The sequence below is a fragment of the Nannobrachium achirus genome (assembly GCF_963921795.1).
Source record: "Nannobrachium achirus genome assembly, chromosome: 5".
NCBI lineage: Eukaryota > Metazoa > Chordata > Actinopteri > Myctophiformes > Myctophidae > Nannobrachium > Nannobrachium achirus.
The window spans coordinates 30,384,328-30,411,621 of record NC_137814.1 but is presented as its reverse complement, the minus strand read 5'-3'; the positions used below and the strand labels follow the sequence as shown (position 1 = coordinate 30,411,621).

Sequence of the window (27,294 nt, the reverse complement as noted above, 5' to 3'; positions counted from 1 at the left end):
CACACACACACACATCACACGATCAGTCTGTAAACAGTAGGGTCAGACAAAGTACAATGGCATTGCCATCTAAGTTTAGCTCGGTGAAGTCCAGATATTATAAGCCCATGGGATGATGATGAATGGAAAACAATACACAGAGACATGATGAGTTACACAGGCCCTACAATAAAACAATCAGGCATTACCATTAATGATTGAGTCACTTCTGTTATGCTGTGGCTGTACCAGAGATGCGGTAGCTGGAATTCGCAAAAACCTTTTATTAATTTAAATATAATATGACTCATAAGATTAAGCTTATAATTTAGCAGTTGAAATCAGCTGTTATATAATTTATAATTTATGCCTCAACGCACATCTGTGTCACTTTAGATTTGAACCACTTTAACCATTATTTTATGCTTTAACTATTAAAAAATAGCAGATATACAAGCTCACAGTGCGGCACAGAGTGCCGCGCTGCGAGCTTGTAGATCTTCTATTTTTGAAAAATCTTGAAAATGTGTGCCTTTGAACATTTTTGACCTGATTCTATGAATGTCTTCTAAATCCTTCTTCTAAATCAGTGGTTCTAAAGCCTTTTCATGTCAAGGACCCCAAAATTACATTTATTTGTCACAAGACTCCCATCTCTAAATGGGTTAAATGCCAAATTCCTGAAATGTCTTAAATCAGGGGTCTTCAACGTTTTCAGTCCAAGGACCCCTTAGTTGAGAGAGAGATGAAGCAGGGACCCCCACAACCTGTTAATAGATTCCATATAGTTTCATCTTTTGACAGCACAATCATCAGTGTATTTTGGATTCATGTCAATTTGAGTTTTCACTCAGATATTTAACTACTTGAACTGTCAATACTTATAAAACTTGACCTTTCACTCTGTACTTAGTACGCTCTTTTTCCTCTCTACACCAAAGCTTTTTGCCGAAAATAGTCGATCTACAAGCTCACGACGCCTTGCAGCCGAGGCGTAGTGAGCTTGTAGATCTGAAGACCCCCTATAGTAACTCTGAGGACCCCCTAGGCCCTAGGGGTCCCGGACCCCCTGTTAAAGACCCCTGTCTTAAATATTATTCCTTCTCTCATCTATTCTCCTCTCCTCTCTCTTCCAGAGCCAGGGATCTCCCTGTCCAGAGTGTCATTGCCTGCCGACAGCATCAGCAGCAGCAGCACAGAGCGTCTGCTCCAGAAGAAGCAGCAGGCGGCCTACACCTTCCGCTCCAACAGCGACCTGGGCCTCTCCAACACACCTCCGCGTTCTCCCAGCACCTTGCCTAGACGTTACGCCGCCTCCACCTCCGCCGCCGCCCCGGGGAACGGAGCCGACGGCGAGCTGGACGAGCTGATGATGCAGCACTCGGAGATGGAGCGCAAGAAGGAGGTGTTCCTGGACCACCTGAAGCACAAGTACCCTCACCATGCTGCCATCATCATGGGTCACCAGGAGCGCGTCAGACATCAGGTATAGGCCTACAGTATACTACGCCATGTAGGAGTGGGCAACTTTGATGATGAGGAGAAGGCCACTATATTTCACACTCACTCCAGAGGGCCACTATATTTCCACACTCACTCCAGAGGGCCACTATATTTCCATACTCACTCCAGAGAGCCACTATATTTCCATACTCACTCCAGAGGGCCACTATATTTCCATACTTACTCCAGAGGGCCACTATTTCCACACTCACTCCAGAGGGCCACTATATTTCACACTCACTCCAGGGGGCCACTATATATATTTCCACACTCACTCCAGAGGGCCACTATATTTCACACTCACTCCAGAGGGCCACTATATTTCCACACTCACTCCAGAAGGCCACTATATTTCCATACTCACTCCAGAGGGCCACTATATTTCCATACTCACTCCAGAGGGCCACTATATTTCCATACTTACTCCAGAGGGCCACTATTTCCACACTCACTCCAGAGCAGAGGGCCACTATATTTCACACTCACTCCAGAGGGCCACTATATATATTTCCACACTCACTCCAGAGGGCCACTATATTTCACACTCACTCCAGAGGGCCACTATATTTCCACACTCACTCCAGAGGGCCACTATATTTCCATACTCACTCCAGAGGGCCGCTATATTTCCACATTCATTCCAGAAGGCCACTATATTTCCACACTCACTCCAGAGGGCCACTATATTTCCACATTCACTCCAGAAGGCCACTATATTTCCACTATATTTCCACATATTTCCACACTCACTCCAGAGGGAGAGGAGGGTCACATTGCACAGGCAGAAACCTCTTATCCTTATTTAAACTTTGTTCGTAAATGTATGCCCTGCTTCATCATTCAGATTCATTCTACGTCACACAAAAGTAGCAAAATAGCAGATCTACAAGCTCAAGATGTGCCCTATAGTGCCACGCGTTTTGAGCTTTCAGATCTGCTATTTTTGCTATTTTTTTATTTGAATCCTGAATATATATATATATATACACACACACACACACACACACACACACACACACACACACACACACACACACACACACACACACACACACACACACACACAGTATAATGATATTTTTGAATTGGAATCCTTAAAAGTAACATTTTACTTCATATGTATTAGTTATACAACTTCATGAACATAAATGCAAATACATTAGACATAAAACATAAAAAATGAGTAGTCATTATACTATATAGACTGAAGTAATTACTGTAAAGCAGGGTCATGTTTGTTTGCATGCTGAATTCAAGTGAAGGTGGTCAGCCAGTTGCCCATGTACTGTATGGCCTACCCTAAGCAGTAAAAACTCTGAGCATTTTAGTGTGTAAACACGGTTTGTAAAAGAGACCCCGTCAGGGTCCATTTGGTTCCATTAATCCATTTGTACTCTCTCAGAGTTAAATTAAAATTGATTTTACAATTTAATAAATGCCATTAAATGGGGGTCGGTAGCCTATAATGCATGTCAATCTGGGGTCCTTATATGGGGGTACCTGGCATATCTTTTCAAATGGGGGTCCGTGGGCTAAGTGTCAATTTCGGGTTCCTTGACATGAATAAGTTTGAGAACCACTGGTATGTACTGTATAGGTACATACTGTATAGAGTCCCTCAAACATGAGGGACCCTGTTAGCCCAGAATCCCTGGAGTACACATCTCAGTAAACTACTAGACTCCATTCAACTTTAAAGGCAAATCTCTTGCACACAAGACCACAGGTGTATGTAAATGACCCCTGCGTGTCTGCACATGTGAAGACACACAGGTGTGCGCATGTTTCTTGCATCACATGTATCCCAATGAGAATGCAATTTATCATAGCATTACTTCATAATATATACTGTATAGGCCTATATAATAGCCTATATATAATATATATATATATATATATAATATATATATATATATATATATATATATATATATATAAAACTGTCAGTTTGAATCACAGCATTATACAAATTCATTTGATCTGAACATTTTGTAGCTACACATGTTGATCTTGATCTATATCCTGCTGTTAATAAGTGACTTTTGCAATGCCATAACATTATGGACTGGGACTGCTCAGCAAGTCAGACAGGAAAGACCAGGCCTATTTGCTGAGGTGGGTTTGTTGTAATAGTGAACCTGGGGGAGGGATGGGGGAAGAGAGAGAGAGAGAGAGAGAGAGAGAGAGAGAGAGAGGAGGAGAGAGGGAGAGAGAGAGAGAGAGAGGGAGAGACACACACACCCACACGCAGAGGGAGGTGCAGTTTATTTATGAATATTGCACCTGATCCATGCAAACTACAGGGGGAGGGGAGGGGTGTGAGGGAGAGAAAGAGAGAGAGAGAGAGAGAGAGAGAGAGAGAGAGAGAGAGAGAGAGAGATAGAGGCGTTAACGAGGCGCGCGCTGCTGTCAAAATAAACTTGAAATCACACTTGGAACTTCCACACGTATTAGATAAGAGCGCCTTTATTGCATCCAGCACACCACAAGACTACCACGGAATATACATTTTATGAAACTTTGTGAAGACTGAGTAAACAGGGGACTTGCACACTTCTCTCTGCAGGTAGGCTTGATAAAAAATAGTTGTTTAGACTTATTTTTTTGCACTTGTTTTGTCGTTAAATAATAATTATGTCGTCGTTAAAGAGCAAAATTGAATGTTTCTCTATGGAATAACTCCGCTTGAAAGCAAACCTTAAAAAAAAAAAAAAAGTTCATATAAATAAAGGTTTGCGACTATGAGTTTGAGACTAGATAGATAGACAGGGAATTGGTTAAATTACAAAGTGCATGAATGTGTGATTGTGTTTGCACAGGCAGGGCCAAAGTAAACAGAGAACATTTCCTACGCTCCACTAATTATCTCTAGAGTGTGTAATTTCCCCCTCCGCCGCTGATATCATGAGGATGCCGGGGGGCATATCAGCGTTATTATTCATGGGAAGAGTATAGGTCCCATAGCCAACAAGGGTGGTCGCGATATGATTGGCTAGTTGGTTGTCATAGCAGACAAAACTTGGTGACAAGAAGCAATTAGCCAATCAGCAATGACTGTCTCTGTCTTCAGGCTATGGGATACTCGATGCTGCCGACTGTCTGGTATCCTCCGCGCATTTCACCGCATCATAATGAGGCTAGTTTAGTTTAGCAGCGGGGGTTGTAATTAAACCTATGCCATAATAACCTCCTATGAAAACCTCAGAGAAGGGAGGCTGGCTTTGGGCCAGACATGGACAAAATGCACAATTCTTTGGACGTGTGAGAGTGCGTGCGTGCGTGCGTGCATGCATGCATGCATGCGCATATTATGCATTAAATTGAATGTGAGAATGCTACATTAAAGGCATAGTATGCAACTTTGCCCTATGTTTACATAACTTAGCCGTTAGCCATATAGCAGCAGTCATCAGTCATCTGGAGTAGGCCTAGTGTGGTGGCGGTGTTTACCTGCAGAAACACACTGCCCTATAGCTATTTTGGTGTTTTACTGTTTGTTTCTTTTGGCTCCCAAAAAAAACATCCCAGTCTGCAAAAACAAGCCAAAATACAGGGAGAGGGCAGTGTGCAGTGATGTAAGTAACTAAAGTACATTTACTCAAGTAGGCCTACAATTTTGGGGTATTTGTACTTTACTCTACTCTACTACATCTCAGAGGCAAATAGTGTACTTTTACTCCACTACAATTATTTGACAACTTTAGTTACTAGTTACGTTGTAGATTAGATTATTCAAAACATACATTTACCACTTCAGCTTATATATTTAGGCGAATACAGGAAAGGTCGACCTAAAACAAACTCGACCCAAACTTGTTTCCCAACGAGTCTGTGGCCTTAAGCTAGATGCAGAATAGACCGAAATCTAATCTTTGCTTCTGGGGGTTCCTCCCTGGGACAAAATATTTTGCGATAGGGGTCCATCCGTGGAACAAAATATTTTGAGATGGGGGCCCGCAGCCAAAAACACATTTTGGGGGTCCTTAACCACTGATAAGCACATTCTACAAATGTCTTCTAAATCCTGAAAAGAAAAAAAAAAAAAATTATGTTGCTCTCATTGTTTCTCAAACTTTGTCATGTCAAGGACCCCCAGAATGATATGTATTTGGCCACGGACCTCCATCGCAAAATATTTTGTTCCAGGGACCCCCAGAAGCAAAGATTTGATTTTGGTCTATTCTGCATCTAGCTTAAGGCCACAGACCCGTTGGGAAACGCACGGTTTTGCGAATGAGGTCGACTTTGTATTAGGTTGACCTTTCCTGCTACCATTTAGGCTATCACAATAGCTCTCAAAAATAGCCTTGCTACAAGCTAATAACGTTAGCGTTAGGTTGTGCGTGGCACCCTACGACGGACGAAGTATATATTCACTACTAACTGATACGGCCCCGCCCCCTTTTCAGACTGTTTGGAGAAAGACCATGTGACCTACAGTACTGTAGCATGACGTTAAACTTTGTTGCGTGTCCCCCCATCTTTAAGTAAAACATGTGAGGACTTTTGTCACCACTGGCAGTGTGTTCTGCAGGTACTACTCCATTGCTGGTAGAGGGAAATGATTATACTATAAATATATATTTTTTGTTTTGTTTTGTAAATACATTGCAAAGTTATACGTACTATGACTTTAAGCATTGTAAATAAGCTAAAACCAAGAAACACTAGTGTACCGAGTACCGACCAGCTAAATAGTATAAAGAGTAAATCACTGTCTGTCACACAAGGGAAAAGTATGGTATTGAACAAATATGATAATGAAAACCACACCCCACCTGCAAAACAAGGCTCTATGTATTGTACTCGCCCACTCAGTTGCCTCACCTCCTACCGCACACCACTATGGTATAAGTTCTTTCATTCTCCTTTTTGCCACTATACCCTGCTGCTTTTCATCTTGTCTCCTCTCTCCTTTTCACCTCCTCACCCACCTGTTGTCCATTTGTCTGTATTGAATAAAAATCACGTGTGTGTGTGTGTGTGTGTTTTGTGGGGTAGTGTGCTGGAGGAGATGGATATACGGTACACACGCAACCTGTGCCAGGTCCATTTCAAAGCCTTGGCGCTCTACCAAAGCTGACAGGGCGTATAATGGTCACTGCTTGGCCTCAACTTGGCATCTGACCGCTTTTAGAGATCAAAGGAACAAACTGATATTCACTATAGGGCCTGCACCACAGCCGTTATCACAGCGTGGCTTTTACTGAAGGTTTTCTGGGCCAGGTTGTTGGAACTGGGTGTGGAAAAAAGAATACCAGTTGTTTTTTTATTGATCAAATTAACTGAACGTGGCTTGAATCTTGTTTTGGATAAGTGCATGAGGTTACATGATCTCAGGTAGTTTAACTTAGAGCAGTGCACATTGTCAAGGCATTCACCCAAGCCAGGAGCAGAGCCAAGACTCTGCCCTGTGATGTAATGAAGCTATTTTTTTTTGGTGGTACAATTTTTAGGTATTCTTGTACTTTACTGGAGTATTTCCGATTTCCAATACTTTTACTTCTACTCCACCATATTTCAGGCATTTTTAAATAGCCGATCTACATCTACAAGCTCAGATGTGACGCAATGTGAGCTTGTAGATCTGCTATTTGCAAAAGATTTGTGTACATTTTATACACTTTTTAAAACTTCTGAAATGGGACATTGACATTCATGCATAATGAGTACTTTCTACTTTTTACACTTTTTAAGTGCATTTTTATACCAATACCTTTCTAATATTTGAATCTCTGACCTTTACTTGTAAGGGCACAGTCACACCAAAGTATGGCTGGCGGCTGAAAAACTCTTTTTGTGCTCAGCCGTTTTACGCAGCCAGCGGATTCTCCCAATAACCAGTGACATCCATGTGTCACTTCCTGAGTCTTGGGATGGTCCGCCTTCGACTCACCCGATTGGACAGAGGAGAAAAACAGTGCTTCAAGCATAAACGCCAGGTCTGCACGGCACGCTGAAAGCTGCGCAAGAACATAAATCCATGCCATTCCCATTGAAATGCATTGGCAGAATCCACTCTCATAGGTAGAATAGAATATTTTTCCGGTGTGACTGTGCCCTAACAGAGTATTTCTACATTGCAAAGTATACTTCTACTTAAATAAAATAATTGAGTACTTTTTCCACCACTTGCTTTCTGGAGTGGATCCAGTGAGAAATGACTGGAAGGGCGACTACAGTCTCAGTAGGCTATGTGACAGCGCTGTGACAGTATGAGATGCCATCACAGTGCTTTATTTCAGTGGCTGCTTTTCTCCAGGCATGTTTTCTGTCCCAAACGTCACCCTGTTCGGATGTTTTGAGTGACCCACTAAATGGGTCCCAACCCTCTAGTTGAAAAACAGATACATAATATTCTTTTATTTAGGGATTGACTTCTTTTCAGCAGGCATTGGTTGATTGTTTTAAAAAGCAAATTCAATGGACATTCCCCTTCTCAAGTTGCTTGCACGCTGCACAATTGTGGCTGTCTTATGATCATACGATGACACAATGTGCACTGTGAAAAGGGTACACGTCAGTTGAATTCAGCCTACCTGTCACCTTGTGCAACAAACTGATTGTATGACCTACGTCAGGTGAAGTGAGCAGGGACATGTTTTACCTCAAGAAAACACAACATGGTTACCATGGTTAGTCCTGACTTGGCAGAAGAGTCAGTGTTGGCAATTCTTCAAAGGGAGCTAATAATACCTGCAGACAGTCTGCACACATAGGCTAGCAGATAGTGATGGATTCTCTGTCATTTAACATGTGCAATCTGTGAAACTGCCCCATTAAATCTTCTGGTAAAGAAGCACTTTCCGTTAACACAAACCGTGAGCATCCCTGTATTTTGCACAGGTACTGTATTAGCTGCTGTATATACTGTATGTTCTCATGTTGACAGTAGCCGTAGCACCAGACACACTGCACCAACATGGTGCAAAAGTTCAGAAACTGTCATAGCCTATGACGGCGTGAATGGTTTGTACTGTATACAGTCATGTTTTGACTGTGTCATGAGAACGACCTAAGGCGCTTACAACGAACAATTTTGTCACGCAATGATACAATGTGGACATTGTGACTGGGATGAAGATGACGTGTGTGGTCAGCAGGGGTACAAGATAGCAGGCTCTGTCAGGATCAAGAAAGTCCACTGATTTTGGCATGGTCACCATAGGCTGCAACCCTATAGGCTGCAATGGTGTCGCAGGTTTTGCTGCGTGTCACTCCCCATCCCCCCAACACCCTAGGCTGCAACCCTAGGCTGCAATGCCTGCCTGACAGGGTGTTGCCCTGTCAGGCAGGTGTTGCCATACCCCCCCCCCCCCCCCCCCCAAGAAAAGCCCACTGATTTCCATGAAGAATAACTACAAACATGAACAAGCTGTTGCTTCGGTTGCCAAAGGACATGTCAATCGCTATAACCTCAACACCATATTACATAATACCGGTAGGTATAATTGTGGTGTTGTCATGCTACAGGTGGTGCGTGTTTGACGGGTCGTAAAGCTGGGGAAGTGACAGATCATACATAGCTATGAAAATGACATAAGTAGGGACGGTCCGATCAGGTTTTTTGGAACCGATCAGCGAGCACCGATCACAAAAGTTTGATCACCCGATACCGATCAATCACCGATCCGATCAAGTTATTATTTATATTTTCTAAATGTTAATGTTTTAACTTTAATTCATTCATTCACTCATGAATTCATTTATATATTTGCCTTATAGTTATTTACCAGCATTACTATGTATTTATTATCATAGCAGTAACTAATTATTCCTTCAGCACTGTGGAAATCAATACCCCAAAATGGCCTCAAGTGGGCATACTGAACGGCTGGTTGATCGGATGCACCGATCCGATCGGATCGGTGAATTTACCTTTTGATCTAAACCACCGATTATCGCCGATCACGCTTTGATCGGCCCGATCCGATCCATTGCCAATTGATCGGTAACATCTCTAGACATAAGTGGAAACAGATTGTCCATTTGACTTCTTATCAATAGGGAGTCAAAGTAATCCAATCTGCAGGGAGTAGTGGATCAATGCTTTCTCTTGTGCCTGAGTAGACTGCAATGGATTGTGTTTCTGCCTTAGTATGAGTTCACCTGTCAGAGGGGAAAAGGGCTAAGGATGTGATTTTAAATTTTTGTTTTTGTTGTCTGTAAACTCTGATGATTTGAAATGTTTTTCCTTGCATATTTCCCAATTTTTTATTGCGTGTATTCTCACATCCTTGAAAAGTAGTTGGTGGCCCACTTTCCTGAATCGTACAGTAAACAAGGGGTTGCATTAAATGATGTGAACCAACAAGGACACTGGCACTCAGGTCAGTGGCCCCTCAAATATACCCTTGGCACTGCATGTAAGCAAGAATGCTATTTTGTGAACTCACATACTACTGTATACTTCCTATGACAGGCAGTGGCAGCCCATGGTTTTCATTATAATTGGCATGTGGCTACTGTACCGGTATGTGGTTATGCTGTCTTTAAGTGAATAGAGTGGCAAGGTTGTCTGAATGCAAGTTACTGACAAAGAGTAACTTCTCCGAGATAGTTTTAGCTGTTGAATGCTATTTTCAGTGCTGCAATACTTGCATGCTGACCATGTTAAGTAGTCAGTGTCACAGTTTTACGTTTGCACCTTTTGTACTGTATATTTGACTATTTGTGTCTATAAAGTTGTTGTTTCTCCAGAAGTGATTTAAATAATTACATTGATTCAGGTTGGTCTGAGAAAGGGCCGATGCTTTCTCCACTTTTAGAGCCGAATTTATTTGGTTCAGCTCTGTCTAAACTACATCAGACGTCAGAGGTTTCGAGGGGGTGGTACCGTCATTAATTTGGCTGTTCGGTGCTGCAGAGACTTTATGACTCCCGAACAGAAATAAATTCAAGTGGAGTATGCAGCGGCCCTTAGTCACCCCAATTCTGTAATGACTTGCGAATTCCTTGTGTTTTTGTGGTTGAAACCACCTACATACAGTATGTTACATGCAGCAGTGCTTAAAACCATAATTGGCCCCTTTCATCTTAGCCCAGTAAGTCTGTCAGTCATTCATGGGCTTGATAGTAAACTGTCGTGAAGACACTGTAATTACAGTAGCATGCTTTGAGGTGCCTGCCCTAAACGCTAATGTGCCTCCTTAAAGCCAGTAAATGCCTTTTATGTGTCGGAAATACTTAACATTGTTTTACAAATAAGAATGTTGTACATCTGCAAAGCAAGTGTTTTTCATACAAGGAGAAGGAGTACACACATGTTTTGCATGGAGCCCTCATTTATGGCTTGTACAATGAAAACATGACGTTCTCTCTTCCCAGCCAGAGGGAATCGTTTCAAATAAGCAGTGGCTCAGATCAAATTGTTTTTTGTTGTTTTTGTTTGTTTTGTTTTTCATTACATTAGAGTGATACTGTAGCTAGATTTTAGATAGGCAATGTGTTCATTTATTTTTGTAACATATTGAGTTTCTTCTCCAGTTACTGCAAGTTGATACTCTCTTGATGAGTCTTGATGCTATTCTAAAGTGTTTTGGTAGATGCAGCACGTTCTGACAAGTCTATGTTGACATTGGGCGGGTGGCTAGACAGTGGCTATACTGAAAGGAAATCCCCATGTTTAGAAAACAAGAGTCTAAAAACGGTATGTTCTCCCTGTATAATCTTTAGCAATCAATAGTACGGATACTAGGGATAGGACGATATATGAACATAGCAGATCTACAAGCTCACAACGCGTCACAACAGATAGGCTATTTTTTTGGCAAAGAGATTTGGTAGAGAGTGAAAAAAAGCCTGTAGCACGTACGTTATTTCCAATTATAGAGGTTTTAAATGGTACCAGATATACAGCTTGGCAAATAAAAGGTGAATTGATCCCAGTGCATGACAGAGGATAATTTCACGATAAATGTATACCTCCACGATATGATTATTGTGTTTTCTTTTAATCACAATAATAACGATTATCGTCCCGACCCATCCCTAATCAATAGTATAGTTACTTTGTGTGCCGTTTGTGAGTGAGGCTGCTGCATCATGTGTTCAGTGGTGAACAGGAGGGAACGTAGGTCATGGAAGAGCATAGCAGAGACAGTTTGAATGTTTGGGTTACTTGCCTTGGGGCCCGATTCAGTTGAGTGTGTCAGATTGCAGCTCGGGAAGGGCCTACCCTGTCATTAACAAGTAATGACTCAGTGTTTGTTTGAGTGTGTTTCTGTATGCATCGCATGTGTCTGTGCCCTCACTTTTTCTTTGTGTTCGGGTACTGCATTTGGACATAAATGTCAGGTCGCGAACGTCAAATAAATGGTGTACAGAGATGAGAGTAGCCCCCCATCCCACGCACGCACGCACATACACACAAGCACGCACGCACGCGGCAGGGGCCTGATGATGTGTGGCCCCCAAATTAAATCAAAATCATCCTCCTCTGCCCTGCCATGCCCTGTCATCTAGCTCTGGGTAGCCAGTACATCTCTGCGTTATTCTCTCTCTCTCTCTCTCTCTCTCTCTCTCTCTCTCTCTCTCTCTCTCTCTCTCTCTCTCTCTCTCTCCCCCTCTCTCTCTCACATGAATTGTGAAAATATAGCCGATCTATAAGCTCAGCACGCGTCATGATGTGCCGCGTTTTGAGCTTGTAGATCGGCTATTCCCACTATTTTTGAAGGGCAGTCTACAATCTGGGTTAGGGTTTTATAGTGATTCCTCACACAAAGTCTTGAACAAGCACTGAGTGCTTTACAGTTACTTTGTTGACAGGAACTCTAGTCAGGGCTTCCTTTCCTGTCTGATGTGAGCGTCTTGTTAAGTGATGTGAAGACGTGTGGACAGCTGTTATGTAAGGAGTCCTTGTTGGTCCCTCAGCTACTGTAGGAACTGGGAAGTTACATGTGTTCTTGCTAGGGTGCACACTTGCGTGTGTGCTTGCGCGTGTGTGTGTGTGTGTGTGCAAGCGTGCTTTCATGTGTGGTTGTGGGTGTATTGGTTTTGAAAGCTGTAATGGCAGGCTGAGTAAACATGATGGTGTTACATGAGGGTAAACTGTGTGTGTGTGTGTGTGTGTGTGTGTGTGTGTGTGTGTGTGTGTGTGTGTGTGTGTGTGTGTGTGTGTGTGTGTGTGTGTGTGTGTGTGTGTGTGTGTGTGTGTGTGTGGGCGGGCATGTGCACGCACACTTAGTCATCTAGGAGGTTGGCCTGGATTAGATAGACACAGTATGTTGCCCACACAATGTAATTAAATGTTGTGTCAGTTTGGGTCTCTTATGATGAATCCGTCACCAACTATCAATGTAAGGTAAACACTGTCACTGAGATTGTAAGGTGCATGGATGCTCTGCATTTGTCTCATCTCACCAAACACATGACATTAACGCGCTATAGACACATGCATACACAGTAGCAGTTTCCCTTACAACAGCTGGCACACATTAACATTCCAAGTGAATGTGATATTGTTTATTTGGTGTTTTTGGTGTCTTATAATCCCGTAAGACAAAATAACAATAATGAATTCATTCATTCACGATCTTGCACGCACACGCGTACGTGTGCGCACACAAATACATATACAGTACAACACATACGTATGCATACGTATGATGCACTGAAATTCTCTGAGTCTCTGAGTTAAGGTCTTTGCACACAGACAAGTTTTTTTTTTCGCACGGCAAAAACGGACGATTTCATTTTCTTAAAGAAAACAAGGATTCTCTATGACCTCATGCACACCGGCTCCGAATTTGCCATGCAGCAGGTGGCTGCGACTGTGCGTTTTTTTCTCGATCGAACCCAGTTCGATTTGTGCGTCTTGTCGCATGCGGTAAAAACTCATTGACTCCTTTTATGACTCCTTTTTGGATCCGCAGTGTGGATTCCGCACAGCCTTGCACACCAAATCCAATGTGTTTTAATCATGCAGCAAACAGAAAGGAACGCAACGGTCCTGTGTGCAAAGCCCTTTAATATGCAACTTGGTGTGGGGCATCTTTAAAATTAAAAAACTCAGATGACAGTAAAGATTGACATATTCAAGTTCACAGGATAAGAATCTTCGGGCAGAAACCTTGTGTTTCAACCTTTTTACAGTAGCAACAATAGCCGATCTACAAGCTCACATCACATTGCGTTGCGAGCTTGTACGGTAGATCAGCTATTTGAGCTATTTTTGAGTTTTGTTTTAGGTATTGTTTTAAAAATTTCTGAGGGTTTTATAAATATTGAACAAATGAAAAGTATTAACAAGAGCATCACTAAATAATAACCACATTGGATCCATTGGAACACAACACAGTTTATTTTTTCACATTTTCTGGAAAGTATGTTTTAAAGACTCGTCATTCAAACATGACATCTATCTATCTACCGTATGTGTAGGCCTGTCACAATTATTACAATCGCCTAATCGCATTTATGTCATCATAATTGTTCCCATGTTGAAAAAGGTTCATATATTTTCAAACATGTTCAAAAATAGTGGAAATGGCAAATCTACAAGCTCACGAGGCGGCGCGTTGTGAGCTTGTAGATCGCCTATTTACACTATTAATGTTTTTTAGTAAGTATAAAGTTGTCAAATAATTCAGTAAGTCAGTAATTTCTTGGTATATTTAGGTTATGTGTCATATCTGCCACGTGCAACTTCAAAGCCTAAAAGCACAGAAATGTAATTGTCAATGACAAAAACACAATTAAATTGTTAATCGCAAAATATTTGAGTGACAATTAATCGTCTTAACCCATTTAGAACGGGTACACATTATTGTGTATCATTATTTTATGCTTTAACTATTGAAAAATAGCAGTGCCGCGCTGCAAGCTTGTAGATCTGCTACTTAAAAATCGTGAAAATTTGAATTTTGACCCGATTCTATAAGTGTCTTTTGAATCCTTCTAAGATTTTTTGGAAAAACCTGTGTTTCTATGTCAGCAATCTGGCCAGCCATCGTCAAAGAAAAGGTCCTTTTCACTTAAATGGAGCTCACATGGTCTGTTCTTGAGAGACTACTATGTCAGTAGTTCTCAAACCTTTTCATGTGAAGGACCCCCAATAGTCGGAGACGTTAGGGAGATGACATGGTAATGTCGTGCTAATTAGTCTAAAAGCGCCAAATTTTGTACAGATGTAGCCCAGGGTATGCTCTAATGATTTAGCTAGGGCGCCCGAGTCTGCGACATTCGGGGTCGCCACAGCGGCCAAATCAAGTTGGGCTCCCATCGACTTTCAATACAGGAGGAAAATACCCAGAAAAACACTTTTTTTCTGGGTATTTAAGTAGGATGTGAGGGGTCTAACTAGGGGTTTGTCATGATGCTGAATCCATTGCAAGCATTTGTTTTGCACAAAAAAACATTCCTTGGGCTAGAAATGGCCTCAGAAAATGATGCATATATGGGTGAGCATTCATGTTAGTCGGAGGCCTTAGGGGTTTTTTTCTCGTGCTAATCAGTCTAAAAGCGCCAAATTTTGCATAGATGTAGCCCAGGGCATGCTCTAATGATTTAGCTAGGGCGCCCTAGTCGGCGACCTTCGGGGTCGCCACAGCTCCAGAAAACACCTACAAAACTCTGAAAAGTGATGACTCATCACTTTTCATCTCTAAACCATCGTTTTATGGGACCCCGAAGGTCGCCGACTCGGGCGCCCTAGCTAAATCATTAGAGCATGCCCTGGGCTACATCTGTGCAAAATTTGGCGCTTTTAGACTGATTAGCACGAGAAAAAAAAACCTAAGGCCTCCGACTAACATGAATGCTCACCCATATATGCATCGTTCTCTGAGGCCATTTCTAGCCCAAGGAATGTTTTTTGTGCAAAACAAATGCTTGCAGTGGATTCAGCATCATGACAAACCCCTAGCTAGACCCCTCACATCCTACTTAAATACCCAGAAAAAAAGTGTTTTTCTGTGTATTTTCCTCCTGTATTGAAAGTCGATGGGAGCCCAACTTGATTTGGCCGCTGTGGCGACCCCGAAGGTCGCCGACTTGGGCGCCCTAGCTAAATCATTAGAGCATGCCCTGAGCTACATCTGTGCAAAATGTTGCGCTTTTAGAGTGATTAGCGCGAGATATCCTTAAAGTTTTACTATGTAACTTTTTTTATAAAACAAATCTTAAAATTGTCCTAACTGTTAAATCGCTAAAGTTTTAGAACACCCACTCCGTTATTTTCAGCTTCTGAAGCCTTCTCTTTATATGTTTTCTATGAGCCGTGAGGGGGGGAGAATTTCGCGCCATGATGACGTAATCTGCATCATCTGTATACGTTGTGTATACGTTGCCCAATCACATCGCCGATCATGCACACATGGTACACTACCGGCCAATGCAGCGCATCTTGAAGTGGGGTCGCCATATTTGTAGTCGCCCGTGTGTCTCTTTACTCAAAAGCTAATCTCGCCTACCAGGCAGGGTGAAGTAGTCCGTTTCTCCGGAATGCCTGAACGCACAGGAACCAGGGACCCCTCTAAAGATAGCTCTCGGCGTTGTGGAGGCAGACGCGGGGGTGTGAAGGTACGAAAAACGGGCGAAAGACGCGAACGCGACCGCGGTTTGCTATATGGCTACTGACCACTAGTTGAGAATCTTACACAGTATAGCTTTAAGGTCTCCGACTACAAAATGATATTTATTTGGCCACGGACCCGCATCTCAAGTTTAGTTCCAGGGACCACGCAGAAGCAAAATTTGAGTTACAAACGTTCGCTTTGAAAACACATATTATATTCAAAGATTTGCACACATTTTCACGACTTTTTCAAAAATAGCAGATCTACAAGCTCGCAGCGCTGTGAGCTTGTATATCTGCTATTTTTCACTGGTTAAAGCATTCAATAATTCTAGGCCTTAAAATATCATAATGGTGACATCCCTATGTGCTGTGTGTGCCCATCCAGGTGAGGAGCCCCCGGCCCTCTGCCAGCCCCCCTCTCGGTGCAGGTGTCCTGGGCCTAGCGGAGCGGCAGGACCCCCTCTCTGTGGCCTCGCTGGAGTCCCTGGAAACCATGTCTGAGGGAGAGGTGCTGCCCGCTACGAGCCCTTTCACCAGGGGCTCCAGAGCCCGCGCCAGCCTGCCTGTGGCTCGCTCTGCCAGTCAGACCAGGGACAGGCCAATGGGTGGGTAAACTGCACACGCATGTACTAGGGCATTCACTAATAGTGATTTCAAAGTATTCGAATAGTCGAATATTCGACAGGACTGGCCAAAGTGGCCAGAGTGTCAAATATTAAGTAAGCAAGAGGCGAACATTGTGAAAATAGCAGATCTACATGCTCACAACGCCTCGCATCATGTGAGCATGTAGATCTGCTATTTTCACAATATTTATCTGCGGAACTGAGTCACATTAAATGTAATGTCCCCAGTTAAAATATGTTTATTTTGGGGGTCACGACCTAAAAAGGTTTGAGAACCCCTGGTATAGAGCATTAACAAACATCCTTATGACTTCCTATCTAGCCAAGTTTTATAAACTATATATTTTTTAAAGAGAAAACTAAAAAATACAAATAAGCGAATATTCGACTTCAGTGAACAACATCGAATAGTGACTTTGATATTCGAATATTCAACTATTTGAATATTTGGTGAATGCCCTAGCATGTACACAGTACACACACGCATTCACGCACACACGCGTGAGCGCAGACACACTGAAAACATGGTGTGTCCAAGGTTAATGGCTAGCCGTGGCATGGCAGGATTTGGGGCGAACGGATTGGTATTCCATGCAATGCCCCAGAAGCTTGTGGATTCTTTTAACCATGTGTGTACTGTGTAGTATTTTGCCGGCTGCTCTCAAGCTATACAATGAGACACACAACGGTCGCTTGACAAGGACTACCTTCCTAACCTAGGACAACTGTAGCCTTATTTAACTGGAACTATAGTTGTACTGACTCTGACCTCTAAGGACCTTTCCAGGGAGGGTGCTCATGTGCGTCTTGCTGTGTCACCCTTTCTTGTGTTTCTTTTTAGTTTTTCTTGCACTGACCAATGGACACTTTTTTTTGTTTGGCTCTGCACTATTAGGTTGTGTTAGTAGTATTGAGTATTTTGCTTGTGTTTGACATAGCGGTGCGATACTTGTAGCACTGACTAGCATTGATTGTTATGGACACTTTTGTTTGGCACTGTATTGATTGTAGTATTTCAGCATGCTACAAAGCATCATATGATGCAAAATGCATCATATGATGCTTTGTAGCATCCTGAAATACTAAAATATCTAAAAACACAGATTGAACACAAAAAATAACTCAGGATTGTGTTGATCGTGTCCCAAACAACAATAAAATAAGATCTGGTTGTCCCAGAGGTGAAATGGTCCTTTAAGTATAGCCATTTGCTTTTTTGTTCAAGTTGGGTGTTTCACTTATGAGCATTGGCTGTTTAACTGACACTAAATGTATATATTCTTCGTTCCCTTTATTTGATGTACCTTGCATTTTTATTCTTTTCATACTTCTCTGTAACTTTTATATATCCTTATACTGCTGTGCTGCCTCCGGGCGACTGATTTTCCCCCTTGGGATAATAAAGGTAACTATCTATCTAGATTCATTTGATGGTTTATTCTCTCAGCCAAACCATCACTTAGATTTGCTCTTGATCACCCTGCTCACTGGTTTGAATTGTTCTACCCTCCCTCCACCTGTACCGTCTCTCCGTTAGGCGTGCTGTACCTGCAGTATGGGGAGGACACTAAGCAGGCGGTGATGCCCGGTGAGCTGACAGGCCTGGACACACTGCGGGCGCTGTTCGTCAACGCCTTCCCCCAGCAGCTCAGCATGAAGATGCTGGAGTCTCCCAACGTGGCCATCTACATCAGAGACACCGGCCACAACGTCTACTATGAACTGGAAGACGTTAGGTGGGTACTGAATGGAGTTGTTCCCATACACAGAACCAGGCACGTGCACACATAGACATCAAAGAGGGGCTTGAGCCCCCTGCCCTTTTACAAGTCTTTAAAAAGTGCCCTCTCCAGACCATGTATGCAGCTTTCTCTATGGTGAAAGAAACGCAAATGCCCCCTTTGGGGAACTTGAATGCAGCATCTTATGTTGAAAGAATTGCCCTCTCTGTGTAGAAATCCATGCCGTCCGGTACACCACATCTCCTGTATTCACTTGATTATCCTTAGTTTAGTGTGGTATCAAGTACCAAAAATAGCAGACCTCCAACTTCAAGCTCACAACACATCGCAGCGCGACATGTTGTGATGAAGAATGAAGTACGGCTAACCTTGATTGAAACGATTATTGTTTCGCCTAACGTGTTGACACCGGCACACAGAAAATATGATATAATTGCTAGGAAACAGCTTTGTTAGTTCCTGTGAGTTGCTGATATTCACAAACACCGCGACAGGAAATAAACTTGGACCCCATATTTATTTTGTGTGAAAAGGTCTATTTACACACTACTATGTGCTGAGCATGTACATCCCACTACTAGGCTGTATGGGCTTACACATGTTAACAGATAACAGCTTCAAAGGGATTTGGCTTTCCTGACTGCATCCTTCTAATCAAGGCTATCAGATGAATGTGTTAAACCAATAAGCCCTGTTGTTTGCAGTGATATTTTTTATAACAGCTAAGGGCGCAATGCAGAGCGGAGTGGAGTCTCTCTTAGCTGCGGAGGTTTTTGTTCTTGGATTGAGTTCTTTTCATGTGGTTAAACTGTGTCTGTTCCATTGATTTAGTTTGATCTTGTCTTGTAGAAACATCGCCTCCCGCTCCTGTCTGAAGGTTTACCACAAAGATGCAGCACATGTCTTCAACCGGCGCACCAGACCTAGCAGCAATGATCCGAGGGTGAGTCTCTGTCTCTGTATCTGTCTCTCTCTCTCTCTCTCTCCCTCTCCCTTTATCATTCTTGAGCGGTGCTAACCGCTCCTAAATCTGTCTTTGTCTGTTTGTCCCGCGTCTGTCTGGACTGTGATTGGTCAACTATTCCATAGAGTGCTTTTCAGTACTGTACAGAGTCTAGAACTACACCTCCCCAAATCCGAGGCAGGAAGCTGTACTGTCACCTGTTTGTAATTTCCGTTCACGAAAATATATTTAAAAATATCTTTACATTTTATTTTTAAATGTCCATTTCTGCTAAGCAGCAAGCTACAGTACAGTAGGCCTGTATATGCTTTGATACATTGGTGCGACTGTAAAGTGAGGAGGAGGCTCATCCTGTTCATCGCGTGATCATTTCCAGAGCTTCCGTGCTCCAGACTGTATGACAGAAGCATGGGAGGCAACAGTCTGGCTCGTGAGACTACTGATTAAGTGACTGACTGAAAGACGTGACACTGCTACTCATATAATTATTTCACATTCAGCGATGAGTGTTTCATATCACTGGGCCAGTTCATTTAAGTAACTGAACAAAAAGTGTATAAAGTATTACAGACAAACAGAGACAGAGCCCTGGAAAGTGCTCATTTTGGACTGATTTTGTAATTTGTATTCCTAATATTGTTTGTAAAATATTATAATCATTAGTCCCCCTTTCTTAGTCTACAGTTTTTTTTTTTTTTTTTTTCTCGTTTTTTTTTTTTCTTCTTCTTCTTCTTCTTCTTCTTCTTCTTCTTCTAATGTTACTGTAGTTGAAGACCTGGCATGAGTAGCCAGTATTGTACAGTCTACAGGCACCTTTTACTAGGTGAGAAATGGCTGAAATTCTTAAAATGAACGTGAATGCTGAAACACACACACAAAAAAAATCTGTCCCACTGCTGCCACCATCTCTTATAAAGACGCGGTCCTGCAAGATGACTTTGCGTCTTAAGAACGGAGTAAAGGCACACATTGAGTACTGAGACACAGGTCAGGCTGGAGGAAATCAACTGGAATTGAAAGAATGCTTCCTCCTTCTGGCTCTGATGCAACATTTATTTACCTTTGACCCTGGTGACGGCATGCTGCTGCACGGCAGCATTCTTCCTTCTTCATGAGGATCACTTTGTGACAGCTGGACACCTGGGAGGCTGTGTGTCTGACGCACATACTGTAGGCCAGAGGTTCTCAACCTGTGGGTCGGGACCCCTAGGGGGGTCCCCAAATTATTTTGGGGGGTCCCCAGATGATTAACTTAAGGTGCAACATTGTTTTCACTCTCAACAGTAAACAAACCAACATAAGGTTAAATGTATATAGAGGGTATCTGCACATTTCTAAAGTGATAATTTAACTCATACAGTGCCATCCGGCCACAAGGGGTGCTAGAGTGCCAGAAATGTATCCATAGACCTTCTTTATAGCTTTCGTCGACCCTCTCCCAACTGGCTTGTGTTTTCACTCCGGTCAATCCTATGGGTGTCGAGAGGAGGAAGCTAGCTGACACGTAGCCAAAATGCTAACCCAATTAGAAGCCCGATCTAAAGCTATTTCAGCCGCAAAAAACTTTCTCTTTGGGTCTGGGGACACAATCCGGAGAAAATCCTGTCTAAAGATGTGATTTATTATTGGAGTGGGCGGCGCGATTCGGCCGTTAGCGCGAATACGGCCCGTGGATGGCCGAGTCTAAGTCCCGGCCAAGGATGGATCTAGACCGGGGCTTCGTTGAGGCCTCCGATAAAATAATTCATTTTATTAAATATCCCGGACATGTTCGGGATAGGCACCCTGGAATACGTCGCGCCGCCTACAATGAACATTTGGTGAACATTGGGGGGGGTCTAAACTTTATTTTAAACCATTTTCAATGGAATAAATCGTCGGAGCATCTAGCGTCTCTCGTTGGTGAGCGCTGGGCGAGCCGGGACCACCCACGTTGCTCCAAGCAGCTCGGGGTAAGTAAAATAGCAAATAAAAAATTGTTTTTGATCCCGAATATCCCGAACATGTTCGGGATAGGCACTAAAAGGGTTAAGGACTTTTTAATACCTCTAAAATGACAAATTAAACATTGGCCAAATTGTCAAATATCAGAGGCAGAAATTGTGAAAATTGACGATCTACATGGTCAAAACGCCTCAGGTTGCGAGGCGTTGTGAGGCGTTGTGAGCATGTAGATCTGCTATTTTCACAATAGAACCGTGTTATACAAAATGTAATGCCTCAACACTCACTTGTGGAATACTTTCACTTCTGTAAGCAAGGAAATACTTTGTTTTGTTTTTAGTTTTAAGTCAAATTATTTATTTTATTGAGAATTTTATTAATAAGATCCGCTATCGCGTGCGTGGTTATCAGCCTGTCGGGATTTTTATTTCTTGATAATGACCGCTGAGCCAGACGTTATCCCTTACTTAAACACTTAAACCCTCTATACTTTGTTGTATGTCAAACAGCAAAATAATATGTCAAATGGACAAAAAATTGTCACAGAGGACCACAGGCGGTGTTGTTTACCTCCAGAATAATGAATGGTTGCAGACGCTTCATAAAATGTTGTGTACTCTGATTGGTTAGGATGAAGTAAGCTCTGTTACCGCGGAGATGCATGAGACCACATTCACGTTATTGTTTACATCTAGTGTTGACGCTGTCAGCAACTCCCAAAACTCTGAATGTCGTGACTCGTGAGACACTTGATGCTTAAAGCATATTGGCCGTCACAGCGTATTGTGAGCTATTTTCACAGAATATTATCTTTGCCAAATGTTTACCTATTATGACATACTTTGAAGCTGGATTTTAGGGGTTCCTGTAGTCAGAAAGCAATACAGCTCAACCATCCACACTTTGTAGTATCCAAGGTCTGGCTGACCTACAGCAGGCTTGTCTAGACTTGTTTCATGTCTACTGTACATCTCATTCTCTTAACCGCTCACTTGCTCTTCCTCTCTACTGTATACCTTCAATCCCCTTTCCCCTCAAATATTTCCCTCTGTCTGTCTGTCTGTCTGTCTGTCTGTCTGTCTCTTCCTCTCTCTTGCTGTGTCTGTCTGTCTCTCCTCATCTCTACTCTCTTCCCATCACTCTTTCTCTCTCTGCATTTAATTATTTGTGTTATCCATCCGCTGTTTTGCTGTGTCTTGACATTCCTAAGCTGTGTGTTTTTGAGGAATGCTGGAAGCCGGTTCTTATCAGGATTGCAGGCTTGCTGTGGTTTGGTTTTGCTCCATAATCTGATGCAGCATGTTAAGGGATAAAAGCATGAGTCTGTGGTGTAGAGATGTACAGTGCCTCCTAAGCTCTTGTTTTGCTGATGGAGATGTTAGACTTAGAATAGTGAGTGATATATCACGCACGCACGCACGCACGCACGCATGCACGCACCCGCGCACCCGCACACACGCACACACACACACACACACACACACACACACACACACACACACACACACACACACACACACACACATATATGTATAATGACACACAAGGCAATGAGACTGGCAAATGTGCTTACACTACAAAAACACAGACATACGATATGTAGAATTGCAGACAAGCATGTGAACACATACATGGGTGAGATGTGCGCACACACACACACACACGCACGCACGCACGCGCACGCACGCACGCACGCACGCACACACACACACACACACACACACACACACACACACACACACACACACACACACACACACACACTTCTTCTTTAGCCATGATACAGCAGGCGTGAGGTCGACTCCCGGTCATGGACTTACTGTAGGTTGTGGTGTTCCGTCTTGGTAGCTGTGGTATTACAGCTATAAAGACTAAAACATCCACACTTTTGCCACATATTTCTTTTTCTTCAGACTAGTCGTGTAATCTTATCCCTGGAATATCTTCAAAGCTTTCAAGGCCTACAGCTCTTGTCATCCTTGGGATTGTGTGGCGTGACTCGAGGGAATTCATCATGCCTTCTGGTGCTGACAGGATTTCTACACACTGGCCAACAAGCAGTTTACGTATTAGCCTTGAAACCAGATGAATCTGCCATTGCAAAATGGCCCCGCTCAGTTGTGATTGGATTTCGCCCAGAATGCAAATATGGGGAGGGTTTATCACCAGAACCATTTTTTTAAATCCGCCCCTTGGAAATGCAGGTTCCACACAGAGATTCCAGACTAATATCTACGTAGTGATATAGTCTGGCCATGCCAGGCTAGCAGTTTATTGCCATTGGGGAAGAACGTAAATATATACAGGGTCTAGACCCAAAAGTAAATATTCGGACAGGGTCAACTCTCGACTCTGCCTGGCACTCAAAAGCAAACGATGGACGATGGAAGGAACGACCAGAGATGATCTGCGGGACATGCAGTTGTTTGTGAGTCATTTAGAGTCATTTGTGATCGTCAGGTGAAAAACGCAACACAAGACAAGGCTGTCCTGTCCTTGGACTGACCAGAAAGTCCTGTTTTGTGGCACTGAGAAGTATTACTAACTCTGTTCTGGTATGGCGTATACTGTAGGGCTGCAGCAGTTCAAAAACTCACAGTTTGTAAAATTGTGTTGAATATAATGTGTTAAAACAGTATTAAAGTTATACCATGTAACTTTTTTTATAAAACAAAATTGTCCTAACTGTTAAATCGCTAAAGTTTTAGAACACCCACTCCGTTATTTTCAGCTTCTAAAGCCTTCTCTTTATATGTTTTCTATGATCCTTGCCGGGGTCCGGATTTCGCGGAAAAATGACGTCATCTGCATCATCCGTATACGTTGTGTATACGTTGGCCAATCACATTGCGGATCACTACCGGCCAATTACAGTGCATCTTGCGTCTCTTCAGGAAATAGCTTGCTTCAACAGCTTTGTTTACACGAGAGACCTCTATGGATGCGTCTCGGCGAGGCGGACGCGGTGGTCTGAAGGCCCGGTCCGCGGCGAAAAACGGACGAAAAACGCAGACGCGACCGCGGTTTGCTATACTGCTACAGACCACTAGTTGAGCAACTTACCTATAGCTTTAAGTGACATAGTCGACCCTTGATGAACAATGTCGATACTTTGTCCATTTATAATGTAAGGTCACTGGGAAAGCGTGTTTCCACCCAGGGGAGTTAACGCATGTAGGAGGTACATTCCTTTCCGGCTTCTGGAGATAGTGTGTTCTCCAGGAGGTCTATAGAACCCAGAAAGCACAGGAAGTGATTGCAACATTCTACAGTAGGAGAGAGATTTCCCTATCAATGACAGAGTCCATGCACCAATTATTTCAACAGTGTACTGATAACATGTCCCTCCACATGTACAGTGTACACTACAGTATATACTGTATATCGCCACTTTCCGGCAGAAACCTTGTATCTCCAAGTTTGGAATTTGTATGTTTTTCCATAAAGTGAAGCCCTGCTTCGCCATTCGAGACTGTCACACAAAACTAGTGAAAACAGCTGATCAACAAGCACACAACGCCTCGCAGAGCGAGGCGTTGTGTGCTTGTAGATCAGCTGTTTATTATCATACCTCCAGACAAGGTCCCCCTATGGGATATCAGCGCCATCTGTGCAACAGAGTAAAACTCATATCCTCCCGTACGAGAAATGTCATTTGTCGGAAGGGCTGTCAATCACAAAACGAGGGCACCGCCCCCGAGTGTATATAAGCCTACGGGCTATCATGACTTCCTCTTTCCGCACCTCTGCTCCTGCAACTAGAGTGTCGCGAACTCAGCCTTTATATTATTCTGTAAAGTTAGCCTAAAGCGACGGCTAGGAAGTCGGCCACTGGCCTTTATAGAATACCTCCTGTACGTTATTCTTTTATCTTCTCTCTACAGTTCGTGGTTTGTCTTTCTCTCGTCTTTGAGTCCTTCCCTTCTTCTCTGAGCGCTCTGCCACGTGTTTCCCTGCCGTAGCTTAGCTTCGCTTAGCTTCGTTAGCTTCACGATGGCGGCTCGACGGCCCACGGTTAGCAGCCTGCTAGCCATGGTCCCAAAGAAGTGCGGCCTTCCCAGCTGCAAAGGACTCATCGCCAACGAAGACACCCACCCGTTCTGCATTGTCTGCATGGGGGTAGGACACGCCCTGTCTTCTCTGTCCCCTCCGGCCCCGGCCACGGGTATGAACTGTGCTGACTGCCTCCAGTACGACGTTCCAGCCCTCAAGGCCCGCTGCGAGATCGCTGCCGCAGGCTACGGCCTTCACACCACGGTCTCCGCCGGAACCCTCCCAGACACCTCTCCTCGTGTGCCGGACAGCGCTGTACGCCACAGCGCTGCTTCTCGCCACGTGGTCAGGCCTCCAGCAGCCTCGCCCTCAGCTAGCTTCGGTAGCCCCGATGCTAGCGGGCCTGCTACTACTCCTGCTGTTTCTCCGACTGGCTCGACTGGTGCCGTGCCCAAGAAGAGAACATGCAAGACCGCCCAAGTTGCTCCACCGCCAGCTGCAACTCTGGCCGTCCCCTTTAGGGAATTCCACCCGCTCGTCGTCGGTGACATTCCCCTCTCCTTCTCCGTCCCCCAGCTCCGGGCTATGCGGCCACCTAGCCCCGTCTCCTGGCATGCTAGCGACGGTGACGAGCCGGAGCCGGAGGACTACGACATGTCCGAGGTGGACTCGGAGGGTGAGTACTCGGAAGAAGACGAGTCCACGCTTCCCTCCGGTCAGGGCGGAGGCGCGGCCGGGTCGGTTCCTCACGCCGAGGTTCCTACCTCCGCCGCGTCCTCCCCAGCCCCTTCTGCCTCTCTCCCCCTTCCATGCCGGCTGGGGCGAGAGGGGCAGCGGCACAAGACCCAGACTCTATCCCCATGGACGAGCTCTCGGTGCTGGAACGTGCTACCATCCGTTGCGGCCTGGAGCTGCCGCTCGGAGACGCGCCACTCGGACCCCGGGCTAGAGTTCCCATCCTTGGCCAGGATGTGGAGCCTTCCCCCCCGCCACGCATGGATAAGCTCCCACTGGTCCCAGGTTTTGCAGAGGCCCTGCATTCGACCTGGACCTCGCACAAGGACCCCCCCAAGCTCCCCTTCTTGGTCGACTGCCACGACGCAGAGAAGGCGGGAATCCCCTTGTGCCCTCCCATGGACAAACTGATGGCCCAGTCCCTTATCGGGAGCCTCAAGCCAACTCATGAGCGGACCGGTCCTGGAGGCCGCAGTCCCTTCATCCTGTCTGTGGGGAAAAAGCCTCCTGGTTTCGCCATCGGCTATGACGACAAGCAGTCGTCCAGGGTGAGGAACTCGTACAGATCCTCCGCACTGGCTGCCAGGACGATGAACGCCACCCAGCTGCTGCTCTCCTCCACCAGGCGCCTCTTTAGCGGGTTGCGAGAGGTGCCTAAAGATACGGCGGAGGAGATTGACAAGTCGCTGCGCATGCTGATGGACCTTAATGTCCACGCCATCGAGTGGCTTGGACACGGTATGGATTACTGCATCCAGGCGGAACGTGCCAGGTGGCTTGAGAAAGTGAAATGCCCTGGCAGTTCCGAAGGGGAGACCGAGAAGGTCCTGCAAGACCTCCCTGGCCACCCTACCTCCCTTATGGGCGACGGACTCGATCTTCTCCGCCAGGAGGTGGCGGATAAGAAGATCACCTTGGAACTCCTGGAGGCCACGACGGACCCCCAGGGGCCCAGAAAGGAGAAGAGGCAGGGACGAAGCAAGGCCCCCGGTCAGGCTGACAGAGGGCGCTCTTCCTCCAAGCAGGGGAAACCCAACAATCCCCCTAGGACCCCCTCCTCCTCCTCCGCGGGACCCCCCCGCACTGCAGCGGGGGCTCCGACCCGCTCCCAATCCCGCCACCCTCCCAGGCACGGGATACCGGCCAGCTCCCACAAGGCCCGTGGGAAGCCGCCGCGAAAGTGACACTGGACTTTGGCGGGGTCCCCCTGAATATTCAGGGGACCCCCCCTCTCAAGCGCAAACGGGTGAACAGTATGAACAATATTTCTCATGCCAAGAAAATAATGTA

The 27,294-nt window shown here is 44.5% G+C and overlaps 1 protein-coding gene across 3 annotated transcripts in view; it reads left to right on the top strand.

Moving 5' to 3' along the window:
• The first annotated feature begins 3,854 nt into the window (after positions 1-3,854).
• LOC308284520 (sickle tail protein) overlaps positions 3,855-27,294 on the top strand; it is a 62,671-nt gene continuing 39,231 nt past the window's right edge. For 2 of the 3 annotated variants that reach the window (XM_080725173.1, XM_080725171.1), the window contains exons 1-4: positions 3,855-4,048; positions 16,386-16,605; positions 18,164-18,362; positions 19,218-19,311. In XM_080725173.1, the coding sequence (XP_080581299.1) occupies positions 16,494-16,605; positions 18,164-18,362; positions 19,218-19,311 (405 nt within the window). In that variant the 5' untranslated portion in view covers positions 3,855-4,048; positions 16,386-16,493. Of the gene's footprint in view, positions 4,049-9,915; positions 9,956-16,385; positions 16,606-18,163; positions 18,363-19,217; positions 19,312-27,294 lie in introns of those variants that run through there. The other variant, XM_080725172.1, reaches the window with a different exon arrangement.